Source organism: Malus sylvestris, chromosome 2 (genome assembly GCF_916048215.2).
Source record: "Malus sylvestris chromosome 2, drMalSylv7.2, whole genome shotgun sequence".
Classification (NCBI taxonomy): domain Eukaryota; kingdom Viridiplantae; phylum Streptophyta; class Magnoliopsida; order Rosales; family Rosaceae; genus Malus; species Malus sylvestris.
Genome location: NC_062261.1, coordinates 22,518,576 through 22,529,080, shown reverse-complemented (window position 1 = coordinate 22,529,080; position 10,505 = coordinate 22,518,576). Strand labels below are relative to the sequence as shown.

Sequence of the window (10,505 nt, the reverse complement as noted above, 5' to 3'; positions counted from 1 at the left end):
TTTGAGTCTAGTTTTTAAAAATAGTCATACTAAACAAGTACTCAAAACATAAAACTTGAAGGGAATTGGTATTAGCACATCTAAAATCTCATTTGGTACTCCAAACTTTCTATAATTAAAAAGAAAAATATACTTGTGAGGAGTGTAGAATGAAATTTTTGGAGTGCTAATAATAATTTCCAACTTGAAAATTATTTTTTTGAATTTAAAAAATTGAATTCAAGTAAAATACTAATCAGACCATAATACTCCAATGTATTCCTAACACCTCTTCGTAACACAAAGTAAGCAGTTTTTATGGTATCAGACCAAAACCTTGTATCTTGATCTCTAACATCTTTCTTCTATAAATTAGATATTTATTTATCCATTTTTAATATCACTTAAAAATAAAAAGAAAAAAAATTGAAAGATATCTTACCAAAAAGAAAAGGAAGGTACATATATAACAAAAATTCAGTTTTCATTAACAATCATGCACAAAACGAAAGTGTGGACGAAAAAAAATTACAAATTGGATAAAAAATTCCCATGGTTATAAGGTAATCAGATAACTTCTGTGATAAAAAAAAAAAAAAGGGATTTAAATCCTTGTTGTAGATTCTGTTAGCATTGAGCTCAAAATTAAACTTTCATCAAGTCTCCCTCATATAAAATACTAATTTATCCATTCCAACCGTTTAACCTATTTAATTATCACGAGATCTATTTCTAAATATCTTATTATCATGATAACTATTTATTCGATTAAGCCTAAAAAATTAAATCCAACACTTTACACTTGGGGAATCTCCAATTACTCTCTAAACAATGCAATTATTAACCAGACATTAATCATAAACCACTTATCAATAATTTATAGGCATAGAGTACACTGTAGTGTTAAGATCACTTAGCCACTGATCAACAACAGCTAGCTGGCTCATCTCAACCATCTCTACCCGGCTAGTGCTACCCGACCTGGCTTCAGCACCCGAGCCAACTCCACTATTTCTCCTTTTCAGCTTCGGCGGCCCACTATCCGACGAGGAAGAAGAAGATGAAACCTCCGGGGCTCGACGCTTCCCTGTTACCCGAACCGGCTCGCATCCCGAGCCAATAAGGTGAGGGAAATTGAGCTTGGCTTTGGAGCCGCGCATTTTAAAAGCGGCTTGGTCGTAAGCCAAAGCCGCACCCTCAGCCGTCTCATAAGTTCCAAGCCACACTCTTGCCCCGTTCTTCTTGGGATCCCTAATCTCCGCAGCGTACTTCCCCCATGGCCTCCGCCTCACTCCCCGGAAGTGCTGCCCCAACAATGGTGTACAAGTCTCGCGCGCCACCACTATCTCTTCCCTGACAACCTCCTGAGGCTCCGGTTTTGCGGGTGTGGTCTCAATAACATCAACGTGATGGTGATCTGATGACATACTCCACCCGTCCGTGCCATCAGACAGAGCACCAACAACGTCATTAGTGTCTTCCAGCTCCACTTTAAATGGCATGTCGCTCCAACTTTTCGTCAAGAAAAGTTTGCTGAAGCTTAAACTCCGGCAGTACATCGGGGGAGGACTGCCTGAAGCTGTCGCCGATGATTCTTGCAAATTAGTATCAAAATTGTCGTCGAGAAGGATCGACTCCAAAAGAGCAAAGTCAGCCTCCAAGTAAATATGTTCAAACATTTTTACTTATTAGGGTTTTGGAGTTGGTTTTGAATAGGGTTTTGGATGTTGAAGGATGTAGTAGTCGTACTGCAATAGTAGTTGTTGTTGTGGGTTAAGCCTTGTGTTGTGTGTATTTATATGTGGGCAAGGAGAGCATGCGTATATCTGTAACTTTTTAATTTACCAGTACTGTTATCATTTCCATGAAACTTCGTTATTGATTAATCAGGGTTTTTCCGCCACATGCATTATATGTTACAAATATTTGTTTACTAAATAAATAAGTTACTACTTTTGTGGGATTAACTAATTAATTCATCTATTTGTCAGTGACTCATCTCATCTACTTTTTATATATTTTAAGAAAACAGTGATTGCAACATGCTAAATTGCTGCATGACCATGGCACAGTACAGGTCATATCCTTGGCCTTGGCCAGAATTATTCTCTCTATGTGTTGGTTGGTGCCTTGATGGTAGCAACTAGCATGCATCCACGTAATAGTCCAAATACCAACTCTTTTATATAGGATCGTTAGGGGAAGGGATCCCCATTTTCTTAAAAAAAAACGAGATTAGTTGTGAGCCACTTCGCATCAAACTTCAATGATCCAAATTCTCTATTTTATAAGTCACGATTCATAGATCAACTTTTTTAAATTTCAATTCAAATAAAAAATCATTTGCCTATTTAATTATCATAATGAAGTTTCAATGTTTCTTAGAGAATAAAGTATTCATCAATTTCTTTGAACTCAATTAGATGTCTAAAATATTTCCACTTTGGTTAATATTTTGTAAAGATGATCTATGAAGTGGAACTTGATAAAAAGACAGTTTGGATCGTTAAAGTTCAATGTGATGTGAGCCTTACAACTAATCTTTATTTTTATAAAAAAATGAAAATCATTTCCCTTAAAAGCTTCTCTTATGTGTGTGTGTGTGTGTAGAGAGAGAGAGAGAGAGAGAGAGATATATATATATCACTCCAGATAATGCACTCATAAAGTAAATAATTGAAAAAATACATATAAATGTAAATAAAAATAAAAAAGAAAAGATTTATAATTTTCTAATAACAATTGGGTGACTTTGATCTATTGGGTTCTCAAAATGGAATAATATTCATCATCAGTTGTGTTTTTTCCCCCAGAGAGAGAGAGATATATATATATATATATATTACTCCAGATAATGCACTCATAAAGTAAATAATTGAAAAAATATATATAAATGTAAATAAAAAAAAAAGAAGGGATTTATAATTTTCTAATAACAATTGGGTGACTTTGATCTATTGGGTTCTCAAAATGGAATAATATTCATCATCAATTGTGTTTTTTCCCAGCTAAACAACAAAACTATTACTTTGTTAATTATGAATTGGAGAAATGCCAACAGGATCCTCTCCGGATCTTTTTGGTGAGGATCCTGAAGATTCGTTAATTGATTTCGTTCACATACATTGTGCGGTTAGTTTTTGTCAGATACTGTTTATATTTAATTTTAAATAAAAATATTTAAAATGATTTCTAAACGCACGATATACGATGAACGAATACGATTCACAAATTTCTTGAATCCTCACAAAGAGAATGCAGTCAGGATCCAGATTCGGAGAAATAAACCACCAAAACAACAAACTAGCTAATTATTTTGTTAGGTATGAGATAGGCACTAATTATTAATTTCTCAAACTTCGAAAAATAAAATAAAAAAAACCCTACACTTACAATTTACAAGTTGATAGTTTTAAATTTAAACCTAGAAATACTTCATGGTGTATATGTAAAATACAAAGAACTTTACGATCCATTTTCGTGGGGTATGGAGTGTTTCAGAGATTTTCCGCGTCTCTCGTACCCGGAGCACAAAAAGTAGGAAAAGTAAAAGAAACGTATAAAGTAATGCACCACGACTATCACATGGTATATACTTAAAAAAAAATAAAAATAAAAATTAATGAAAATGTTTTGAAAATTTTGAGTTTTAACGATAAGGACAAAATAAATGATAAAGTGAATAGTACCATGATTGATTTTTTAATGTAAAAATGAGGTTTTTCGTTAACGTGAACAGTACCAGAATCTTTTCGTTAAAGTTTACTAAAAAAAAAATGTATCTCTCTTAACATTGGAAATGTACTAAAATAATGTTTATTATATTGGAAACTTTTGAAAGATCAAATAAGAATATTTTTTTTTTTGGGTGAACAAAATATTTTTCTTTTTAATGCAAATCCATGGAGCATTTCAAGTGGAGAGATAAATCTTTTTAACGACTTAAGCAGCAAAACGTCAGCAGAAAAGGAATATGTTGAAAATTGAACAAATATACTACAAAAATTTAAAGATAGATATGCAGCATCCTATTATATCTAAGGAAAATGTCTAACACACGTCCAAGGCAGTCTCTTTCTTTTTTATGAAAGCGATCGAGTCTTTTTGATTGATTAAGAAAAAAACTTGTAAACAGAGTTGTTGCAGGAAGTTGGAAGACAGGCCAACTCCACTTATTCCTTTTGCAATTATATCAATCTAAACTAAAAAAAATCCACATTACTGAAAGGGAATGGATCATTTCCGGATCTCTTCCACTAAATTCATCAAATCCATCAATCCGGATCTTTGAAATTTGATCCAACGATTAAAATTATTATAACTTTTAAAGGGGATCCCTATTTTTAGTTGTTAGATCAAATTTCAAGGGCCCGAATTAGTAGATTTTGTACAGAGGATCCCTTTCCTTAATGAAACTATCAAGATTCAATAAATTTGTCAAAACTTTTCGATAAAAACTGGCAAAGATTCTTTTGGGCACGTTGCACACCCCCGAATTCTCTCATATGCTAATTCATAATCGGAACCATTCAATCTATTAATCTTCATCCAAATGTATCATCCTTACAAAAAATCATTTGAATTAGTGATCATTTAGTCATCCAAATGTATCAAATAAATCAACATGCCAAGTGTTATATTCTTGATGAACCATTAATTTATTTGAGTTGCTTCCAACCATAGAAGTTCACATAAGCCTTTTGTTGTACCTAGAATTTTAGCTTCATCACTAGACAAAGCTACCACCTTTTGTTTTTTACTCTGCCAAGTGAGGTTTCCACCCATAAAGTTAAAATATCCTTACTTAAACCTTTTATCAATACTATTCTTGTCCAATCTGCATCAGTATATTTATTATAAATTCTAATGACCATTCTTGAAAAAAAAATGATCCATCTGCCTGGAGTGCCTGGAGCGTGTTAAACTAGTTCACGACACTTATTGCATATGCGATGTTAGGTTAATTTAGTGTATGATAGATAAATCAATCTTCCAACTAACCTTTGATAATGATTTTTATTCGCTGGAACATATTTGGATACGCTTCAAGGTGATGATTCTGATAATTGGTGTATGGACTGTCATACAGACTAGTTGGCCGGTTTTCACAAACAAGTCTAAAACACGAATTTTTTGTGAGAGAAATATTCTTTGATTTAAACGAGCAACTTAAATGTCCTGAAATGTTAGAGAGAGAACACATCGAACTATTGGAATTAGTTAAATAATAGTCTGGATCAGTATTTTTTAATCCTCTTCAATAGGGGTGGATTTTTTTGTCAAATTGCCGTGCCAACTGAATTACCAACCGTGCCATACCGATTTTGTGCCAAATTTTTTGTGCCAATCGGTAATGGTACGGTATTGTACTGTACCGAAATTTCTTGGTACGGTATTGGTAATGGATATCATTACCACGGTATTACCTTACCATACCGAACATATAATATAATATATAATTTATAAATTGTATAATATATAATTATATAACACATATTTATAATATTCTAATAATTTGATATGATGAAAGAGGCTCAATCTCGGTTCAAGATTCCAAATAGGAAGAAGATTGTGGCCAATGTGTGGGATTTATATGTGTTGGAGAAGTCTAAGTTATTTGAAGCAATGCATAATCAAAAGGTAAGTATCACAACCGATACTTGGACATCGGTACAAAACATTAACTACATGGTAGTTACCGCTCACTTCATGGATAGTGAATGAAAGTTGCACAAACGGATCATAAACTTCATAAAGATCACGGGTCATAAGGGAGAAGACATTGGGAAAGTTCTAGAAGTGTGTTTGAACCAATGGAGGATAGAAAAGATCTTTAGCATGGGGGAAACTTCTATTTGTTTTGGTTCGTAACTTCTATTTGGATTGTAAGCTTAATTTTCATCATGAATCTTGATGCATCATTTGAATTATTGTGTGTGTGAATTGGAAATGATGAATAATAGATGAATTTAGGCTACAATGTATGAGATAAAGGTACACTAAAAAAGTTTTGCCCTTGAATTGGGTTAAAAAAGCAAAAACAAATTTTGTCCCAAAACAAAGTGGCAATTACCATTGCCATACAATGCCAACTGAACATTTTGCAATACCGAACTTCGGTATACCGAAAGTTTGGTATGATAATGGTAATAGATTTTACCAAACCGAAAGTTTGGTACGGTAATTGGTACAAGGGTTTTGGTACGGTAACCGTACCGAACCCACCCCTACTCTTCAATATTAAAAATCAAGTTGTTAAAGCCAAGAAACAAAATTGTCAAATGTTGTTAAATCTTTCAAAGCAAGATCAAACTTGAACGATACATCATATCCCGATAGATCTCTTTGCCTATTCTCCTTAATTATTATATTGTAAAAAGCACATGTTACTTAATTAACCAATTTACTAGGAGAAGAACATCACAAGAAGACAAAATTAATTCATATATTAAGTACATCATGGAAAATGCAAAATGCCAAAAAAAAAAAAAAACAAATTTACCAGGCGTCTGGTAGCTACTTTCCACATGTAAATCAGTATTGTCTGTATAAGCATGCCCATTCATATATCATTTGTCATCATATAATATATGAATGAATCATAATTAAAAATAGGGTGTTTCTATTCACACACTTCTTTTTACAATATTCCACATTTTTATTAAATCATTTGATATTTTTCAATTCATTTAATTTGACAGTTAAAAATTAAGAACCTACTTGAATGTACATATTATGAAATATTATTTCAAAGCATGCGGTCTATATTTTTCTCTTAAAAAAAGGTATTACTAGAAACGTACAAAAGGAAAAGAAAAAACAATGATTAATTATTTCATTATTCAAATACAATATAAGAATTTATATGTATAAAGAAATAATCAATATAGATATTTATGCCACATTATTTAATTTAAAATGTAATCTGCCCAATGCGCGTTTTCTTTTAAATGAAGGTTGGTATTTGATACTGTGCTTTTTTTAGCAGTACGAATTGATCACTTCAAACGAGATTCAACTCAACTAAGTCTACAATACTTAAGTCAAATTACGATTTAAATGTTAAAAGATTAGCTAATTAATAACTATGCACATGCCAGGCAATGAGTTAAGAAAAGTAAGAGGACATTTATAATTTTCTATGATTAGCCGATATGAGCATAGCTTAACAACATAGGTAGTTTAATTTCAAACTTCCAATTGTTTTATTCAACCACTTAGAAAAATTATTTCTAATCAAAGCAAGTGACATTTTACCATAGTGGTATAAAGTTGAGCCTTTACATGACGGCGTAAGTTCAAACCCCATCGATAGCTAATCTAATAAAATTTATCGTTTGACAAAAAAAAAAGTATTAGTCAAATGCTCTTGTAAATTCACAAATCTTCTTTTTGGATAGAGAGATGCTCTCGTTGTTACAATTAGCATTGGCATAATGTGATCGTATAAATCTTAACTAGAGTTAAGTAGGAATTATTCAGAATATAGAAGGTCTTTTCTATTAGACTTTGATTACTTGAAGAGCAAGTAATTCTTTACCTCTTATTACTATAAAGGGTAATGTTAGGGTGACTAAATTGTAGACAAAATTTTGTAAACTAGATGACATGTAAGTTGATGATTGGATTATTACTTAAGCATTGATCATAAGCATCCTCATTCCTATTGGCGACACATTATTTAGTTGGCAAATTTTGTCTACTAATTTAGTCTTCCTAGCATTACTCTACTATATAAATAAAGCACTAGGCATGACAAATATCGTCAAATAATTCCTCAAGCCACTTTTCTCTCTTTCTTCTCTAAGTCAATTTCTCTCTCTCAATTTTAGGTCACAATAGTTTATCAGCACGTTCTTGGCGCTGCACTAAAGAGAATTTGATCATGTTCAATTAGCAGAGTATTATTTTTATATCAATCATATTATGATTAATTTCTTATTTTATTTAAGGGACATTTTGAATGTGGTCCCTAACTATCAATATTCTTTGACTGAAACCTTGTTGGTTTTTAATTTTTGATTGAAGTCCCTGAAATTAATGTTGTTACATCCCACATCGCCCATAGGAGTGGGTCATGTAAGCCTTATATGTATATTCCCATCATTACCTAGCATGAGGCATTTTGGGAGCTCACTGGCTTCAGGTTCTATCGGAACTCCGAAGTTAAGCGAGTTCGCGCGAGAGCATTCCTATGATGGATGACCCACATGGTTGGGGCTCAAAGCGAACAATATCGTGCTACGGCGGAGTCGAGCCCGGGATATGGTGGGGGCTCGGGCCGGGATGTGACAAATATGATAACGTATTTTTTTATGTAGGTTACTATATTTTTTAAATTAAAAATTAAAATTTATAGTTGTTTGTATTAATGAGATTTTAAATAAAACAACCAACAATTTGTGGATTAAAATTATTAAAATATAAATGATACTCCAATATATTGTGTGTGTGTGTGTGTGTGTATAAACATGGGTACATTGAGACACCCCGACCTAAGATGTCCATTTAAACTCTGAATCAAGTTGTGCTGATCGACATCAGGAAGGTGACGAAGCCATAAAGTGTAGTAATGTGGAAAATGTGAATAAATTTAAACCTAAAGTGACTAAATTCAAGAGTGCGCTAGTGAGTGCGAATAAACCCATTTCACATGTGAAGTAAAGTACAGCAAAAGTAGAATGAGAATTATACCATCGAAAGTAACCACCTATACCAAGATTTGCCAAGAATCCTCGCCGACACAAAAACTCAGCTACTAAAACTTGGAGGGGCAAAAAACAAGGGTGAGTGGGCCTAAAAATAAAGCCCTGTAAAAACCTTTTCAAAAACATAATAAGCCCTCGCCGTAAAACAAGTATAGTTTCCAAATATATATAATACATATAGCAAGAAAATACTTACCATAAATAGTAATATTTCGAAAAGCAATAGTCCACAATATTTCACATATAAGTCCAATAACATCCGGTAATAACAATATCTTGAATAACGAACATATACTTTCAGCTGCTCATCAACGTATGTTGACATATGAGTTTGTGCAGAGATATTTTGACATGAACAGGACTGGGTGCAATATGATTTATGCTCTATTACTACAATCACCTGAAGATTGTCGCTATGCATATCACATACAAGTCCTAATTGCCTATAGCAACCTAGGACAGAACTGGCACCGACAATGCATCCAAAGTGAGCGTACGGTGCAATGTGAACATACATGTGAAGCCTGGCCCTGGTGAGTACAAACAGCAGTGTAGTACACAATGAGCAGATAAAGTAAATATGGTCACACAACAGTAAATCGATAATTCTAGTCTACATAATACTATTCAATAAAATATTAATCATGACCGTAACTGAAATCCCAAAATAGTTCGTATACCTGTGCATCCTGTAGGATTTAGCATAATTTTGTAAATTCCATCATTTCGCTAATTCTTATAAACGTTAGTCTAATCTAGGTATACGTAGAAAATTCTTTATTAAGTATATATGTGGAAACTAAATAAGTATAAAATATCTAAAAGTAAAGACCCACTCACAGATACTTGTGAGGCGCAACCGTTCCAGCTAGGAAAGCCAGAGTCTCTGATAGTAATCGCACCTGATTGTAGTTCAAAAAGTGGTCAGAAATGGTCGGAAAATGGCTTGAAAGGTGACTGGTCCATTGTAAATTGGCTAACTCACTGGAAAACTCAGAAAATGGCTAGACAATGGCCTGAAAGCTGTGAAGGTAAATTGGATAAACTTTAAATGTTCATAACTTCTTCAATTCTTAACCAAAATCGACGATCTTTATATGGAAATGAAGCTAAAAATGAGGAGAACACATTCATACCAATTTGGAGCCAAGTGATGGTGATATGTGATTTCCAGAAAGGGAGAGAGTTAGAGCGGGAGAGAGGTGAGGGAGAAAATAGAGAGAATAGAGAGAGTGTCCAAGAGATAGGGGAATAAGACAAGTGGCGAGAGAGAAAATGAGAGTTTGGGTGAAGAGTGGGCCCTGCGGGCTAGAAAACTATAAAATATTTAGAAATATCCGGCCATAAAATATTAAAATAATAAAATACTCAAAATTCAAATTTCATAACACCCTCAAGTTTCGTAGTTCTGTAAAATCATCATCATAGCTCCAAATTTGATTCCGCTTGTGCCTACGAGTTCGTATCATCGAGTACTTTAAGGATACAGTAAAATAATAGCTCATACAGGTCTTGAAATGACGGTCAACAAAAGTCTACAATCTAACCTCTAGGGACATTTTCATCCATTCACTCCTTTAAAATAAATAAAATAGTAAAATTCTAGATGGGTTGTTACATACATTCATCAAAATTAACAAAAAAAATTATTGTACCAAAATATGGGTACCAACACATCCTAACTTAGATCGAGACATATTGGCCGTCATGTGAGGGTGACGTAGCCATATGCACAGTACATAAGCAATATTAATATAAGAAATGCGAATAAACAAAAAAACCAAACCAACTTGAGCACTAGATAAGATAAGGTGCAAG

The 10,505-nt window shown here is 33.2% G+C and overlaps 1 protein-coding gene across 1 annotated transcript; it reads right to left on the bottom strand.

The window, feature by feature from the left end:
* Positions 1 to 446: 446 nt before the first annotated feature.
* LOC126583109 (ethylene-responsive transcription factor 2-like) lies at positions 447 to 1,842 on the bottom strand. The gene has a single exon (XM_050247406.1). The coding sequence runs from the start codon at positions 1,656 to 1,658 to the stop codon at positions 849 to 851; it is 810 nt and encodes a 269-aa protein (XP_050103363.1). The 5' UTR covers positions 1,659 to 1,842; the 3' UTR covers positions 447 to 848.
* Between the last annotated feature and the right edge of the window lie 8,663 nt (positions 1,843 to 10,505).

What these genes read in the sequence shown, in the direction of transcription:
- LOC126583109 (XM_050247406.1), bottom strand. Translation starts at nt 1,658, where the DNA reads ATGTTTGAACATATTTACTTGGAGGCTGACTTTGCTCTTTTGGAGTCG.